The following is an 18,033-nucleotide window of genomic DNA, read 5'->3' on the forward strand; positions in this document are numbered from 1 at the left end:
GAGGAGGAACTCGCACCTGAACTCACATTCAACCCAAAACACAGCGGCAGGACACCAGAGATGGAGGGGAAAATCCCAAATGACTTCAAAGAACTAAGAGATTCCATCTGTCAGGACCTCAGCGAGCTGAGCACTGTCCTGCTATCATGAGGCTTGCCACGCTTCCTCTCTCCCTTCCAGAAAGCTCTCTGCTGAGATGGTCTGGCTCCTGTGATGTGTTCCTTTTCCTCTCTGGGCCGCCTCAACAGGTCCTCCTGACCCCGCTTGACACCCCTTCCCCCCTTTCTTCCTCAGTGAACCTTGGCACTCTGCCCTGCTGCTCTCCCTGCCTTTGCTAGCTCACATAACAGGCAACTCTGAGACCTCACCTGTGACATTCCTGCTCCTTCATTCCCTGGGAGTGTGCTGCTGGCTACATTGACTGCATTTAGCGAAATTTTGTTTAAGTAAATTTGGAGTTTCTATTACGAGATTTTTAATATAGAGTTGAAGCACGAGAGTTAAGAGAAGGAAAGGCATTGAGAAAGAAAGTAAGGCACACCGAGAATGTGGATGCGGGTGTCTCAAAACAGAACCACGTCCTGAATGTTCTTGCATACTTAATCTATTGCTCCTTTGGACCTAAATATAAGTCAAATTTGCACGTAGATTCAAGCCCATGTGTGTAAGTTTGTTATTTTTCCACTTGGTGATTCAGCTATGTTAGAGTCAGCAAGTACTTTTAAGCCATGCTTTAATTTAAATGCACTTGCATGTCCGTGTGTGTGTGCACGTGTGTGTGCACGTGTGTGTGTGTGTGTGTGTGTGTGTGTGCGCGCGCGCGCGCGCGCGCGTGTGTGCATATGGAGGCCAGAAGTCAACTTCCCCTGTTGTTATTCAAATGCTATCCACCTTCCTCGCTTCCTCTTCTTCTTTCTTTTCTTCCTTCTTCTTCTCCTCTCCTCCTTGTTCTTCTTCTTCTACATAATTATTATTATTATTACTACTACTACTACTACTATTGGTTTTGTGGGACAAGATCTCTCTGTGTATTTACATAGTGCTGGCTACCCTATACTTACCATGTAGACCAGGCAGGCCATGAGGTCACAGAGAGCCTCCTGCCTCTGTCTCCTGAGTTTTAGGATTAAAGGGGTAGGACACCATGTTTGCCTCTCATTGTCTTGGAGCTCACTCGCTTCACTAGAGTGGCTGGCCAGAGCCAGAGTGGGGAGGGTACAGTGAAGTTTTCAGGTCCTTGCATCCCAGGATGAGAAACAGTGCCAGGAAAACAAAGGAAAGCAGAAACAGAGACAGTTTATTCAGAAAGAGAAAGACATTCCTGGGATTGAGAATAGACTCAGGTGCTGGGGGAAGAGCCCAGAAGCACTAGGCAAGGAAAGAGTCTCATGACCCTTGATGGGCCGTTTCCATAGCACCCACCTTCTGTCGCTTTTGTGCACTATTTCCTCCTCTCAGTGTGTTCTGTGTGTGCTCTGTGGCTTAAGTAAGTTCTCCAGAAGAAGACTGGCTTATTCGTGTTAGTCTTGATGCCGCTCTCTCCCCATCCCTATCCCACTTCCAGAACGACCCTCCTAAGAGCTGTAACTTCCTCAATGCTGATAAGGGACAGAATCCCTGTCCAGGAGAGACCATAAGCCTCTCTTCCTGCTTTATCTATTGGTTGGAGATGAGGCATTCGATTCCCTGTAGCAGAAGTTGGCTGGATCCCTTCATCGTAAGGAGCTTGGTTTGGAGTTGCCATGCACGCTAGAAGACACTCATCTAAAGGCTTAAAATGCAAGGTCTGTGCACCTGAATGCGGTGCCCTCAGAGCCCAGAGACAGCACTGGGTTCTCGAAACTAGAGTCATGGGCAGTTGTAAGCAGCTCCATGCAAGTGCTGGAATCCCAAGCACCGAACCATCTCTCCAGGCCCTAATTTAATCTTAGAACATTTACAATGTCATATTTGTATATAATGCACTGTGATTCCACCCACCCTGTTTCTCCTATCCCCTCCCATGACTGCTCTTGCCTTTCTCCCCAGCTAGTCCCTCTCCTCCCCTCAAGCCTCCTCTCCTTTTCTTCTCTTCTTTCCCTCCCTCCTTCCCTCCCTCCCTCCCTTTCTCATCCTGGAGGGGGGCTCCTACAGTCTTTCCACCTCCTCTTCCATAATGTTCCCTGGACCTTGGAGAGAGTCACGCGGATGTCCCATTTATGGCTAAACACTCAGCTGTCACTCTCAGATTTTTGGCCAGTTATGAACCCCTCCTTTGACATTCCTTTAACATTTTGAGACTCAACCTTTTTTTTTTTTTAAGACAACAGTAAACAGTCTACTTTATTATCAAGTCAGAAAAGTCTCTTATTCTAATGAAAGGAAATTCAATGAAGTTGACAACCAACTGACATCATCAAAACATCCCCAAGCTTACAGTAGGAGGAAAGAGTATTTGTACTTCTGTAACCTAAGCAACTCTCTCTCCGGGCTTAGTACTATGTTAAAAAGAATGGTATAAAAACTGGTCAACTCCTATAAATGGCTTGTACTGAACTTTTGCATTCGAATTAAAGATTGTTAAACATGAAGCCTTTTCATGTACTACTTCAAGTGATTGAAAAGATGATATTTGGTCTGAAGTTTTAAGCTGAAGAATTAAGGGCTAGTTAACTATAAGGTAGGTTTAGTCTTACATACTTTAACATACATCTCCTTGTGCAACTTCTATTGAGAAAAACCTGTAGCCCGAAAAAAAATCTATTGGTTCTCTTCAAGAGCTAGTGGTGACTGTTCCCATATAATCAGACTCAGCCTTCTTCTGACTCTTGAGACTGCGCCACTGTATAGCGAGTTGTTCAAGGGACACTGTGGGGAAAGAAATACCCAGACCTTGGGAGAGGAGAGACGTGTCTTTCTCATCTGCCTTGGGCCCTCAAGACCTAATGGGTTGGAGATCTGCTTTCCAGCTTCCTCCTGGCCGCTGGCAGGTCTGAGCACAGTCCCAGGAGAAGTATAATGGCTTCCTCATATGCCCAGCTCTTCTGCAGTTACCGTGCCTGGGCTTTAAACCAATTGCCTATGTTGACCTTCTCCCAGGACCAAGTTAATGTCAGAGGTTATTTTTCTTACATCAATGGAATAAGATCTGTCTCCTTAAGAGCTCTAAAAATAGTCCAAGCTGTTCAGCAGATAGGCCCGGAAAAGGAGCCGGCTCCTGTGGCTAAAAGTGAGAACAAGTGGTTTTCCCTCCCCCATTTCGGATTATAAACTCAAAGGGACTGGACTGCCTTATCACTTGGGGAATTATCTCCACACTCCCAGGGATAGGTCTGTCTACAGTAGATGAACAGAGAGGACGTGAGAGGGCTTAAGGTATAATGAGGCAGAGGGGAATATATCACAGCTGATATATACTGATAGAAAGCGAGGAGCAAAATAAATTAGGAATGGTTTGCGCCCCTCCCCTCCTCCTGGCAGCCTGCAATACGGATGGGCATTAGGACCCTGTGAGCCACCAAGTCAGCATTTGTGGTGCCAGTGGCCAAGCTCAGAGCTGCATCTGTCTGAGTCGTCATTCCAGCCACCCTGCCTGCGGGCAGCTGCTATGAAGGTAAAAGGAAGGAAGGAATTATGGAAAAAGAGAAGCCAAGGTTGTAAGAGAGAATGCCAGCAGAGCAGCAAAGTCTGGGGTGTGGTGCATGTGGACGCCAACAGCCACGTGGGCGCCACTATCTTCCCTGGTCTCTACCTGTGGCCATTTAGGTGTTTGGGTGAGCACGGGCCTCTGCTCGTGATGTGCCATTCAGACTCAGCAGTGGGTTGCTATGGGTCCTGTCTGTGCAAGCCTACAGGGAGACCACCCTCAGCCCCCAGGCAGGTGCCTTTTAGTTCTGAAGGCTTGGCGGCTGCCAGCACTTGCATAATCTTGTTTGCCTCTGAATAAGCTTGGGTAAGATCCCTAGGGCAGGAGGAACCCACTCCTGGCAACAGAAGCCAAGGGAAGGAAAGGCAGAAGGAGAAAGGAGAGGTGCCCCCACACTAGCAGCCTCTCATGGAACTTGCCCCCAGCAAGTGAAAGGGGTGTTGGGAGGACACCCACTGACCTTTCCAGGTGCTCATGTCCCAGGACAAGGAATTGCACTAAGGACACATGGTAGGTAACAAAAACTAGTTTATTAAGAAAGAGAAAGACACTTGTAAGAATGGGAGTAGGTCAGGGAACAGGGCCCTGTAGCCCTTTGTAAGTATTTACACAGCACCTGCCATTTTTGTATACTGTAGGCATTTCTCAGCATGCTGTGTTTGTTACATGTGGCTTCCATAGGGAAAGTTCTCCCTATGCCAGCAGAGCAAGAAAGTCTGGGGTGTGGTGCATGTGAACCCCAAGCAGCCACGTGGGCGCCGCTGTCTTTCCTGGTCTCTACCTGTGACCATTTAGGTGTTTGGGTGAGCACGGGCCTCTGCTTATGAAGTCTTATGCCAGCTGGCTTCCTTCACACATTCATCTTGATGCCCATCTACGTGTCTTTATTTTTCTGTTACACAATATAACAATGAAATTGGTATGTACACAGAGGAGTACAAGAACATACATGAACATCATCTGTAATGTCATTAGTTAAACTGACCGCCAATGTTTATTTACTTATTATAAACCCAGGTGTGGCAGGCAGTGCGTGCCTGTAATGGCAGTGCCTAGGCTAGGAAGCAAAAGCAGAACTGTGAATGTGGGGCCAGTCTGGGATACATAGCAGGCTCCAGGCCAGCCTGGGCTACATGCAAGACTGTCTTGAAAAACAGAGAGGTAAATAAATGTTAAAATTTAAAGGTCTACACTTAAAAGATATTTACTGTGTTTCATTTGTGGCACCATGCTAAGTTTTGAGAATGTAGCAATACACATTTAGTTTAGTTTTGTTTTGTTTTAACAGAGTTTCCAGCATTTAGTAAACTCACCAAAGTGGGGCTCTGTTTGCTACCTTGTACCCTACTCTCTTGCATTATACAGCATTTAAACAGATGTTAACTTTCCCCCAGCCTCGCCTCCCTGTGGCTCTTCTGAAGTGGAGTCTCATTCTTTAACCCAAGCTAGCCCAGAACTCCTTCTGTAACCCAGGCTGGCCTCTAGTGAGGATGCTCTTGCCTCAGCCTCTCAAGCGCTAGGATGCCAGATGTGAGCCCCCATGTTCCGCCATTTCCTTGGTCTCCTGTACTTAACGCATCTTGAAACAACTCTTCTGGGATGCATCAGTCAGCTGGTGGGAAAAGAAGGGATCAAAGCGCTGGCTTCAAGAACATCACCTCACCTGTCCATGTAGGTCTGAGGAGGAAGTTTATTGGGGCCCTTCATGTGGGCTGGCCTGTGGGTGGATGTGGGGGTTTGAATGAGAATGGTCCCCATTGGGCTTATATATTTAAATACTTGGTCAGGGAGTGGCACCACTTGAGAGAGATTAGGAGGAAGTGTGTCATGGGGGTGGGGTGGGGGGATAAGGAGGTTAGGGGGTTGGGGGTTGAGGGGGGATGGGTTGAGGGTTTCAAACCAGGCCCCAGGACTGTCTTTTCCTGCTGCTTGTAGATACAGATGTAGAACTTTCAGTTACTGCTTCAGCACCATGTCTACCTGCATATCGCCATGCTCCCCGCCATGATGATAATGGACTAAGCCTCTGAAACTGTAAGCCAGCCCCAATTAAATGAGTGCTTTCCTTTATAAGAGTTGTCTTGGTCATGGTGTCCCTTCACAGCAATGGAACACTGACTAAGACAATGGAGACCCCAAAGAGAAATCCCAGGTCCACACTGACTGTCTTTTAGAACTGGTGAGAGAGAGGCTAAGACCAGAGCAAGAGGCCCCAGGAGAGGCCAGAAGGGGACCACTCTGACCAGCGAGGCAGGCAGGTGAGGCACATGTCCCAGGAAGTAAAAAGCTAAGCCCTGTGAGCTAAGCCCTGAACTAGGGAGCATTCTAGACCTAGGCAGCCAATGGAAAGATACCGTGAAAGGACTTTGTCCAGTACAAGAAAGGAAATAAAAGAAGGAACCCTTTCTCCTTCTTCTGTCAATACAAAGACAGAAAATATTATTTGAATCCAACTTGGACTTGAGCTGCCTTTCAGTGTGTTCTGTGTTCAGCCCATCCATGTCCTGCAGAGGACTGGAATAAGGAGGTGCATGCTTTTGGCTGTGTGCCCCAAGTAACTTGTTCTTCTGGGAAAGTTTTATGGAACGAGCTTTGGACATGGTGGGCCCAGAAGATAAGAGTTCATCACCAAGGGCTGACATCTACTGGGTCACTAACCTACTGACTGCTAGGTTAAAGATCAGATGGGTTATCTGGTCCAATCCTCATGAGTAACAGCCATCTGTCCATCAGTGAGTAGAGACACCAATGGTATGTGAGGAAGGACTCCAGTTTAGACTAAGTAAAGCATGCAAGATCTTTGTTCTTTGTAGGTAGCTGTTGAGCAAGGGTGGGGTGGGGTGAGGGGGATGAGATATATTTGGGAATTGACATGGCCATGAGAACATGTGTGGGTGTGTTTGAAGGGAAATAGGGAAAATTTTAAAGGTAAAAACGAGGTTTATGTAAGTTATTTTGAAGTAATTCCTGGCTACAAGGAATAATAAAGGTGGCCTCCGTTTGAGGTTGGACAAGATAGTTGCTCTTGCAGTATTTTCTGTGTGAGCTTGAGCTAGCCTTCATGCTCTGAAAGAGTCTTTACTAACCGCGATCAGATGTCCTTGTGTCCCAGTTGGGTTTTCTTTCTTTCTTTCTTTTTTATTAATTTATTCAGATTACATCTCAATTGTTATCCCATCACTTATACCCAGTTGGTTTTTCAATTTTATTTATTTATTTATTTGTCAACTTGACACAAGCTAGCATCATCTGAGAAGAGAAACCTCAATTGAGAAAATGCTCCCATCAGATTGGCCTATGGGTAAGGCTCTGGGGGCATTTTCTTGATTAATGATTAATGTAGGAGGGTCCTGTTCACTGTGGGTGGTACAATCCCTGGGCAGGTGGTCCTAGGAGAAAGCAAAGTGAGCAAGCCACCAGGAGCAAGCCAGTAAGCAGCGTTCCTCCATGGCTTCTACTTCCCTTCCTGCTTCCAGGTGCCTATCTTGAATTCCTGCCCTGACTTCCTTTACTGATAAAGAGTAGCCTGAGAGTTGTTAGATGAAATAAACCCTTTCCTCTCCACATTGGCATTTGGTCACAGTGTTTATCATGCAAGAAGATGCTCATTAAGAAAATGGGGCCTGTTTGGGGGCTGTCGGGCTGATGCAGTGTTACTGTCATGGTTTCACATAGTAGACTCCATCCTGATTCTGAGTCATTCATCCTTCAGGGTCATTCGGCTGAGGGCAGCCAGAGCTCTATGTCGTGACTCTAACCTGCTCCTCCTCAGGGACATTACCCTTTTCCAAACCCTAGGAAGTCTGCTCCCACTGAGCACATGTTGCTCAATTTGTAAGAGACAACTTGACTCACGTTGCCCAAGGTCATCACTGCCTCAGGAGTGACTAGGCTGGGAGCTGTCAGACTTCTTCCAGACTAATGAGAGGAAGCATGCTAACTAGGCCAGGGTTGGGCCTGGATGATGACATTGTCTCTCAAGTGTGCTTTGTCAGATGAGTGGGAGGCAAATAGGAAGACTCTTTTGGGTGTATATAGGTATGACCTGAGGGGTTGAGACTGGAGTTAAGGCCAGGGAACTACAGGAGCCACAGAGACCTTCTAGAAACTGGAGTCCTTCCGCTTCTGCACCCTCGCACACCCAGATCTCCCTGGATCCTGCAAGGCACATACTTCTGGAGGTATGGCTTATCTCTGCATTGACCCACATGCATCTCTGTTGACATGAATAGGAGTTGTTGCTGCCATGGCATTGCAATGTGGTGGTGTGGGAAAGCTTCCAGGGAGAGCAATTTAAAGAGCACACTAGTTTCATAGCATCACAGCCGCTACTGGTAGAACACACACCTTCATGGGCTCTTGGGAACTTAAAGGACACGTAGAAGAGGAAGAGGTTGGGGAAGGGGACTCAGATCAGCATCAGAGCAGCTGATTCTATTCTTAAGTGGCTGTAAACTTCTTAAGAGAGAGCTCAGTGTATCAATTCAGTGTGTTTCAAGGCCCCCATCAGTTTAGGATTGGAATCCCACCAAACACTGGATCAAAGTGGAGCTGTCGTACTGGCTGGAGATGGTTTTTCTTGGAGGAGAGGCTGGGCACACTTTGGGCTGGTGGCCCTGCACAAGGCTGAGTTCCTGATGCTGTCACTTTCCTTGAGTAGACAACTGTTAATCCTTGGAGAAAAGGCACCATTCCAGGGGCTGGATGGACAGGCAATGTCCACCCAGACTAAAATTAAAAAATAAATAACTCATGCTTCCTAAACAACGAACTCAGAACAAAGTCATTTCTGTGGAAAGCAACATAGAGAGACCTGTTTATCCTCCTCCATAATTACTGACATTTGTTCTTGGGAGTCTTATGGAACAAAAACGGCCTGGTTGCTTGTGTCCCAGGGTACACAGAAGGTGCCAGTTTGTTAATTATCAAGCATGTCCTTAAAGAGAACAAATGAACCAGCCATGAGATCTCTGGCTTTGCAAGGTATGTGCTGGGCACAAATGTAAGAGGAGGCAGAGGGATCCTGGGCTGAGTATCTCTGGGATGTGTGGGTTGTAGAATCTGGCAGATGTGGCTCAGAGCCACCTGCTTCCACTACCTGAGGCTGTTTACTCATGGAGAGCCACCTTCCTGCCACCTTCCTGACCCACTTTTCAATTTCCTCTCTGCTGTGACAACACCGGTGCCTGCTTTCCTGGGTCCATGTGAGACATGAGCTCCCTCATGAAGATATTCTGACCTTGATGGCCTCAAGGCCACAGCAGGGTCAGTCAGCCTTGGGTAGCCTTAGGGAGGCCCCAGATGAAGTTGTTTTACAGTCCTTTCTGATCTCCTGACAATTTATCACATGGTGTCACCTGTCTCATTGCTGGTCTACTGTAGTAAGTTTGGCTTATACAGAGGCCCTGTCTACCCTCCAGCCTCTCCTGGTTCCATCCAGGCTCATCCACCACTGATGGAAGGGGCCTCTGTGGCTGCCTCACTCAGCCTGCTGCTTGCTATGAGGAAAGAGAAACTTTTGCCCAACAGTGAACAATCCTTTAGAAGCATCTGAGTTTGGTGTATGGGGGTAGGGTGGGGGAGTGTAGAGGCCAGAGGTCAACCTTGGGTGTCATTCTTCAGGGTCTCTCCCTCTACTGGGAACTCATACTTGGACTAGGTTTGGCTAGTCAGGGAGTCCCAGGGAATCTGCCTGCCCTTACCTTCCCAGGGATTACAAAAGCACACACCCCGTCAGGCCTGGTTTTTTACTCCGGTTCTTACGATAGGAATGCAGGTCCTCATGCCTCAGGGCAAGCCTTTCAGTGACTGGGCCGTCTCCGTAGCTTCAGAATCTAACTTTTGGACTCTTGACTCAGTTCTGTTCCCATTGCATCAGCTGGAAGCAGCTGCCACTGTTTGGAGGCAGGGCTGTGCTAAGGTGCCCCAGAGGGCACTGGAGACTTGTTCAAGTGCAGAGGATGGAGTTCGTAAGTGCCGTTTGCACTCAGCTCAGCCACTTAAGCAGAGATGTCTACCACATCAGGCAGGGGTTGGGGGGGGTCAGGGGGGGGGCGAATCAGGAGGATTAAATGATGAATAAATATTTGTAAGTTTTTAAATTTACAAATACAATTGACAAGGATTTCTAGAAAATATTGGGTACTTAGAGAACACAAAGCATTTTAAAGAACTATCTGGATATTTGATATTATTATTATTATTATTATTATTATTATTATTATTATTACATTATAAGTTGTTAGTGGCTATGTCAGTTTGGGCTGAGGGAGTGGGTGAGACACTTCTTGCTGACCTTAAAGTCCTTTTTCCTTGACCTTCCCCACTCCTGGGCTCAGTCTTGTCTCTACTATACAGGGGTTGACTATTTAGAGAGACTATTGGGATTAGCAGCAGTCTCCTGTTGTGTTGTTGCCTCGTTCCCTTGTCTTTCCACAAAGGACATCACTCTGAGACTCATGGGCTTGCAGAGGGCAGAGTGTCTATGGGTTGACCAAAGTAATCACTGTCAAATGCTCAGCCAGACCTTGGCCGTGGCAAGCTCCATATAGATGTTGCCAATAATATTGACCTTTTCATCCCCGATCATTCTATTCCATCAGAGCAGGCTTCTTGGCCCGTTTTATTCCCACTCCATACCATGGAATAGACCTTGTAATGGGAATGACTGCGTTTGTTGCCATCCTCAAGGAGGTTAGAGACTAAAAGAGGATTCTAGAAGGCAACCATGGGCACTGTGGAAACAGGGACCTGGCTTCCCACATAAGTGCTGACCAGGCCTATCCTCGTTTGCAAGCCAGGGAGGAAAGGGTTTACTCAGCTTACACTTCCCCATTAGAATCCGTCACAGAGAGAAGCCAAGGCAGGACCTTAAGGCAGGACCTGAAACAGATGCCCTGGAGAAACACAGATCACTGGCTTGCCTCCATGTCTTTGCTCAGCCTGGTTTCTTATACAACTCAGGCCACCTGCCCAGGAGTAGAACCACCTATAGAGAGGGTCAGGCCCTCCCACATCTAACAATGATCAAGAAAATGCCCCCACAGACATGCCCACGGGCCAATATAATGAAGACAGTTCCTCAGCTGAGGTCTCCTCTTCCCAGGTGACTCTAGTTTGCCTCAAGTTGACAAAAACTGACCAGCAACATATTCCTGATCCCATCACTTCTGCTGCTCCGGTCTCTGGGAGACACCACCACCATCACTTTGGTCACGGTTGTTTGTTTCATCCAGATTTGTATCCAGTCTCACATGGAAAGCTGCAGCAGGCTCATTTCTCTCTCTGGTTAAACTGAGGAAAGAACTTCCTTAGAACTGACTAGATTGCATAGGTCACCTGCTTGATAATCCCAGAAACGTTCTACTTGCCTATAGGCTAAAGTCTAACTCTTGTAGGCAATAAGGCCATGCAAAGATGCTCAACATCCTTAATTACCATGGAACATGGAAAACAACCTAGACTACACTGAGATATTCCTGCGCAGCCACTAAGATGGTCCCTGTATCTGGCTTTCTCTCCCTGGCCCCACCTTCTAAGATGCATTCATGTTGTGGCATGCATCAGAACTTCATTATTTATTTGTAATTTGTTATTTTACTTTGGGCTTTAAAGACATAATAACAAGTGCTGGTGATAGCAGGAGATTGTGACTCCATTCACACCCAGGAAAAAGACGGACGTAGTAAAGTTGATGTGGAAAAGACTCAGAAGTCAATCAGTGGTCCAGTGTTCTCTCAGAATGCTGAAGCCTTGTGTTTGATCCCCCAGAACTGTCCAGCATTACATAAACCAGATGTGGTTGAATGTACCTGTAATCTTAGTGCCTGGGCAGTGGAGACATGAGTTTAAAGTCATTCTTGGCTACATACTGAGTTTCAGGCCAGCCTGGGCTACATATAAGAGATCCTCACTCAAACTAATAAGTAAGCAAGTAAGTAAGTAAATAAATAAATTATTAATTAAAATAAGTTCTGATGCATGCCACAACATGAGTGAATCTTAGAAACAACATATTAAGAGAAAGAAACCAGATACAGGGACCATGTATAAGATGGCACAGGCAAAGCCAGAGATAGAGAGTAGACTGGTGGTTTCCTGGGGTTGGGGTAGAGCTGAAGAACTGCTCACAGTTACAAAATTAATTTGGGGACAATGAAAACAACCTGAGCGTAAACAGTGGTGTTTGCCCAGCCTTAGGATGATGCTTTGAATCACCGAATGGCTCTTTGAGAAGCTGAATTGCATATTATGCATCCCTTTTGAAAATGGAGAGTGGTCCACCTCTATAGGGTGGACCACTCAGGAGATGTGATCACTAGTTCTGGCCGGAGGCCTCCATCCCTCTCCCAAACCCCATTTTCCCCTCCCTCTAAACCATGAGCCACTAGCTCTTGTCACATCACCACGTTAAGCCCATCCATCCCTCTCTTGGGGTCCGTTCTCAACCCTTGATGTGGCTCTAAAGTCACATTTCCCGCTTTAAACCCCACGGACTAGCTCATGGTCCTTTTCTGGTTCCTCCTGATGACACCTTGGACTCCCTTCCCGCCCTTAAGCTTCTTTGTGGGTGCTCTTGGCTTACCTCCCACATTATATACCCAAGGCCAGCTCATTGGAATGGAAAAAGTTTGGCCCTAGGACATCCTAAAATCAACACTTATATCTGAATGGCTAATGCAGAATTTTTATTAAGGACCAGTTTTTCAGCCCTTTGATCAAATTTCTAAGACGCTGAAACAGCATCTTTCTCCTTGATATTTTTTTCCTTTCTTTTTTAATTGTATTCAACTCTTTCCTAATAAATTTTATGACAGTTTACATCCATGGAGCAAGATTTCAGTTTACAGGCCTAGATTTTGTTTTGTTCACTCTTTCGTTTTATGTTCTTTGAGACTGTTTCCCTGTAGCCCAGGCTGGCTTTGAATTCCAACCACTCTTCCTGCTCCACTTCTCATGTGCCGAACTGCAGCCACGAGCCACCAAACTTTCAAGTCTTCATTTTCGAGTAAAGATTTGTCTCCACCCATTGAATTTTTTTTCCTTAGCTAGCATCTGCCTTTCTAAATTTTATTCTGCTGCATTGTCCCAATAACGCTCATTGCGACTTGAACAATAGGACGGCAGACTGTACCTATCAAAAAAAGTTTTAAAATGAGTTTTAACTTGCTCTGTAGATCTGCCTGTCTCTGCCTCCCCAGTGCTGGGACCAAAGGCATGTGCTACCACCACCCAGCAATTCTAGGTACTTTTAAGTTAACAATCAGTACTAACTTTTAGAGTAGCACTATGTGTGCAGTCTCTAGTACTTGGAAGGCTGACGCAGGAGGCTCCTGAGTCAGAGAGCAGCCTGAGTCATGTAGCAAGGCCCTATCTCAGAATGAAATGAGACAAAAGGCCCAACAGTAACAAAGCAAAACAAACAAAAAGAAACAAATTCAATCCATTATTTTTAACAGCAAAATTTCAAAATACAGGGTACAAAAATTGATCAGTAAAGGCATTTGTATATATTAATAAATAAATAAATAAATAAATAAATAAATAAAATGAGTTTTAAATGAATGATATATTATGTAATAATATATATATTAACCCAGAGGTTAAGATATGGGTAGGCTTCATAGAATGCTGGTGGCTCCCTTGGCAGCAATTTGACAGGGGTTTCTGAAGTCATTACTGTTAGCCAGTGGGACAGAGAGAAGGTACCTGGGGCAGGAGGGCGGTTGGGGGTGGATGGGTGAGATTCAGACTCAGAGTTGGCTCAACAGACCCCGAGGGTCTCACCCCAAGTCAATGAATGGGGTCCATCTATTCTTATGTTCTGGGTAGGTAGGTCATCAAATACAGCCTTTGTTCAGGGTGACCTTTGGCAACTGGTTCTTCCAGGAGCTCTGTCAACTTTGTCATAATCACCAAGCTACCCCCTGCCGTCCCTGATCTTTTCAGCAAATGCTTATTATCATCATTGTTTAATGTCTCACACCTCTAGGGTTCCTCCCAGCTGTGTGTGTGTGTGTGTGTGTGTGTGTGTGTGTGTGTGTGTGTAGGTAGATCCTATCTCTCTAGACCCACAGCCACCTCCTGACTGCCTCCGGGTGGTACCCACACAGAGAGGGCAGCTGGTTTATCCACAGCAGGCAGCTGGGGAAGCAGAGCCTGGGGAACAGAGGCATTTTTTTCCCTCTGGAACAGCTTTCTAGGGCTCTGGAGTTATAAAAAGCTCCTGCGTGTCATTGCCTGGCAGTTGGGTGGCTGCAGAGTGCCACTCAACAAGCTCCTCTACTCAGGGAAGTTTTCATAAATCTGTTGTGAAGGGAACGGTTGACTTATGGCAGGAATCGAATAAAAAACACACTTTTCCTCTTCTTAGATGGTGTACTGCCAATGCCACAGCACAACCAGCTGTTTGGGGATATGGGAAAGGAGATGGAATCTTTTCGAGGACAGGCCACCCAGACAGGACTCGGTTTGCCAGTCGGATGAGCGCCACCTGTATTGGATGACTCTGTCCCTTGGTTCATGTGTGATGGCAGTGTGTGTTCTCTTCCTGCCCAGACCTCAGCCCCATGGCGACCTGCCCTGTTCTACAGAAGGAGATATTGTTCCATACAAGAGACTATGCTTACAGAATCCCCGCTCTGCTCTACCTGAAGAAGCCGAAGACCCTGTTGGCCTTTGCAGAAAAGCGGGCGAGCAAGAAGGATGAACATGCGGAGGTGATCGTCCTAAGAAGAGGAAGCTACAATGCAGCTACCCACCAGGTCCAGGTAAGGCAGGGCCCAGCTGTAGTGGCTCCAGCTGGGATGGCTCAACACACACCCATGTGGTGCTGAGGTGGGTAGAACCAGGTGTAGATCTCACAGAACACAGGGTAAGTCCATCCCTTGACGACTGAGATGCACTTGGAACCTAGGAACCCTGGGAGAGACCTAGAAACCTATCCAGGGACAGGGGGGCAAAAGAATCCCAGTGTTCAACCCAGACATCACTTGGGTTCACCAGGAGCAAGTCTTGTTGGCTGACCATGTATTTCATCACATGACTGGCTGAGTTTCCCAGCATCCTTGAAAAGCCAAGGGAGGAGAGTTCATTGTCATTTTATGGTTGAGTGCTCTATCTGCATGTGTACCTGCAGGCCAGAAGAGGGCATCAGAGCTTTGTAAAGATGGTTGCGAGCCACCATGTGGTTGCTGGGAATTGAGCTCAGGACCCTTGGAAGAGAAAACAGGGCTCTTAACTGCTGAGCCATCTCGCCAGCCCTGAGTTCATTGTCATTTAACAGGAGCGGTACCCTTTGAGGCAATTAATCTGGAACCTTGAGGTTAGATGATTATGTGTTTCCTCATAACATTACTCTTACCCAAGTACATGCTAGTTATTCAAAGTATGGCACTAACATTTCTTTTTGACTGGTGCCTACTTGTCATACACAGTCACGGCACTTGAAGCAGATGGACCTGGATTCAAGTCCTGGGTCTGTTCCTTATCCAAGGGATGCTTTTAGGCAACTCAGATACCCTATTGAGGCCTCTGGTTTTTTAAAATATGAAATGGAGTTAATGATGCTCCTTCGCCATTGGGGGGTTAGGCAACACAGTGGGCATCCTTGGTCTTTCAGCAATAGTGTTTGTGCTCAAAGTCCTGCACTGGGGCAGCTGGTGAGGAATCGGAATAGACAGTGTGGCTGTGGTATTCATGTCAGCAGTGGCTGTGGGAAAGCTCAGTAGGTCTCTTCAGTAGCTCTGAGCTCATTAGTACAGTATCATAAATAGGTGATTCAGGGTAACCCTCGTTTTCTGTCTTGTATCAACCAACCTGTTGTCATCCATACCAAGTCTTTGCCTTTTAAGATTGCTGAACCAGCCAGGAAGAAAAAGCATGGTGTTAGGTGTGGTTCCTATCATAGTTACTTAACATGTCTTTTAAAATCACATTTGCTTGTCTGTGTGTGCATGCACTTGGGTGAGACGGTTCTCTCATCCCACCATGTTGGCCCTAGAGATTGAACTCAGGTTGTCAGGCTTGGTGGCAATGCCTTTACTTGCTGAACCATCTGCTGGCTCCTGAGTTGCTTTTGTGTCTTGGGGGGGGTGGGGTCTGGCAGGTCGTGGGTGCTCCACAAATATCTGTTAATGGGAATCAAAGTAATGGAGCCTTCAGGGAAGGAAATGGGGAAAGGGACGGGAAGGGTGGAGAGAGGGAGGGGAGCCTGGCTCTTGCTGCTCTGGGGATGGGGTGGGGGCAGGTGGTTGGTGGGTGACACAGTCCCTACATGGCCTTTGACTCCCGTCCCTAAGATACGCCTACCCATGAACCCTCAGAATAGCTCCTGACATTGACACCAGCGTTTTCAAGTTTGTGTTTCTCCTTCTCCCCTCTCCTTACATGCAGTGGCAAGCTGAGGAAGTGGTGAGCCAAGCCCAGCTGGAAGGCCACCGCTCCATGAACCCATGTCCCTTGTATGACAAGCAAACAAAGAGCCTCTTCCTTTTCTTCATTGCCATCCCTGGGCGTGTATCAGAACACCACCAGCTCCACACTGGAGTCAATGTCACACGGCTATGCCGTGTCATCAGCACTGACCATGGGAGGACCTGGAGCTCCATCCAGGACCTCACGGAAACCACCATTGGCCATACCCACCAAGACTGGGCCACATTTGCTGTGGGTCCTGGGCACTGTCTGCAGCTGAGAGACACAGCTGGGAGCCTGCTGGTACCTGCTTATGCCTACCGGAAACTGAATCCTAACCAGGCACCTGCCCCCTCTGCCTTCTGTTTCATCAGCCATGACCATGGGCGCACGTGGAAGCTAGGCAACTTTGTGTCCCAGAACTCACTGGAATGCCAAGTGGCTGAGGTCGGCACTGGAGCTCAGAGTGTGGTATATCTAAATGCTAGGAGCTTTCTAGGATCCAGGGTCCAGGCACAAAGTTCTAATGGTGGCCTGGATTTCCAGGACAACCAGGTAGTGAGTAAGCTTGTAGAACCTCCCAGAGGCTGCCATGGAAGTGTGATTTCCTTCCCCAACCCCACTTTGGGGCCAGAGGCCTTAGATATGTGGTTGCTCTATACCCACCCTACAGACTCCCACCAGAGAACCAATCTAGGTGTGTACCTCAACCAGAGGCCACTAGACCCCACCGCCTGGTCAAAGCCCACCCTGCTGGACACAGGCACCTGTGCCTACTCAGACTTGCAGAACATGTGGGGTGGCCCTGATGGCTCCCCACAGTTTGCCTGTCTGTATGAATCAGAAAACTATGAAGAGATTGTTTTCCTCATGTTCACCCTGAAGCAAGCTTTCCCAGCAGTATTTGGTACCCAGTGATCTCACTGCTTGTGGCCAAAAGAGCTTCCTTGTGCTTCAAAACACCCACCACTCCTTTCAGCATCCTCTGGACTTTTGAGTCCAGCTCTTGGGTCCCATCTTAGGAGGATACAGAGAGCTTGGTCTCTTGAGTCTTTGAAGACTTTGTTGTTTCAGTCTCTGCAGTGGGTTCTATCTCCAGTCCATAAAGCAAAGAAGCCTGGCCTTCCTGAGCCTATCGACAGGGAAGGTAGGGACAGTACATACAGAGACTGTCATTCTACATGTCAGCTATTACAATGCTAGCCTTGCCTCCCTGTTTCCCCACTCTTAGTTTTTGGGTGAGTGTTAATAAATTATGTAATACAGTTTATTTCTTCCTGGAAAATAATGTTCACAGAGTCCCTGACAGCAATGAATTAGCAAAGACATCAGCGTGTGTGTGTGTGTGTGTGTGTGTGTGTGTGTGTGTGTGTGTGTGCCTGTTCTTGCCAACACTTTAGAGTAAGCAGCATCAACACTTGGTTGAACCAGCTAAATCATTGTATTAATCTCTAAGGAGAAAGCAGTATGGCCCCGGAAGTTAGATACCACAACCACCTATGAAGAGGGAGGAAATGGCCAGAGCTAAGGAAGTAGGGGAGTATAGTGCTGGGATTGAAAAGGCGAGGCAGACTCTGCCCAAAGCCTGGGGCAGACACCTGGACACTAGCCTGAGAACTATCTTTAGACTTGGGTCCTTCAGAACTATGATGGAAAAATTTTGCAACTTTGTAGACATTACTTTTTAACTCTGTTTTATTTGGTGTTCCTTAATGCTTCCACCTCCCTTCCACAGGTCACCACTACCACCCAGGCCCTGGGTAAAAGAGAAAGAACGTTAGAGAGGAAAGGGGACGTGGGTTTCTTTAGACTTAGTTCCTGCTGGTTAGGGTCATTGAGTTCTTTGCGAAAATACCAATCTCAGTTGTCAGGATATGCAGAAGCCTCCCCCACTCTCTCTGAGAGCATCCCTCCAAGTATCCTTTTTTTCTCTCTCTGTCAGAGCTCTCATATTTATACCCTTTCAGGTTCCTCAGAATTGAACCATCTCCAGC

The 18,033-nt window shown here is 47.1% G+C and overlaps 1 protein-coding gene across 2 annotated transcripts; it reads left to right on the top strand.

Moving 5' to 3' along the window:
- The first annotated feature begins 5,558 nt into the window (after positions 1-5,558).
- Neu2 (neuraminidase 2) lies at positions 5,559-17,315 on the top strand. Of its 2 annotated transcripts, XM_051154269.1 has the most exons (4): positions 5,559-5,659; positions 5,800-5,883; positions 14,183-14,394; positions 16,019-17,315. In XM_051154269.1, the coding sequence occupies exons 3-4, from the start codon at positions 14,194-14,196 to the stop codon at positions 16,955-16,957; spliced, it is 1,140 nt and encodes a 379-aa protein (XP_051010226.1). In that variant the 5' UTR covers positions 5,559-5,659; positions 5,800-5,883; positions 14,183-14,193; the 3' UTR covers positions 16,958-17,315. The 2 variants fall into 2 exon arrangements, with proteins under 2 accessions (XP_051010226.1, XP_051010225.1); XM_051154268.1 differs by lacking the exons at positions 5,559-5,659; positions 5,800-5,883 and having other exon boundaries at positions 14,036-14,394.
- Positions 17,316-18,033: the final 718 nt, after the last annotated feature.

The sequence above is a fragment of the Acomys russatus genome, chromosome 12 (assembly GCF_903995435.1).
Source record: "Acomys russatus chromosome 12, mAcoRus1.1, whole genome shotgun sequence".
NCBI classification, from domain to species: Eukaryota; Metazoa; Chordata; class Mammalia; order Rodentia; family Muridae; genus Acomys; species Acomys russatus.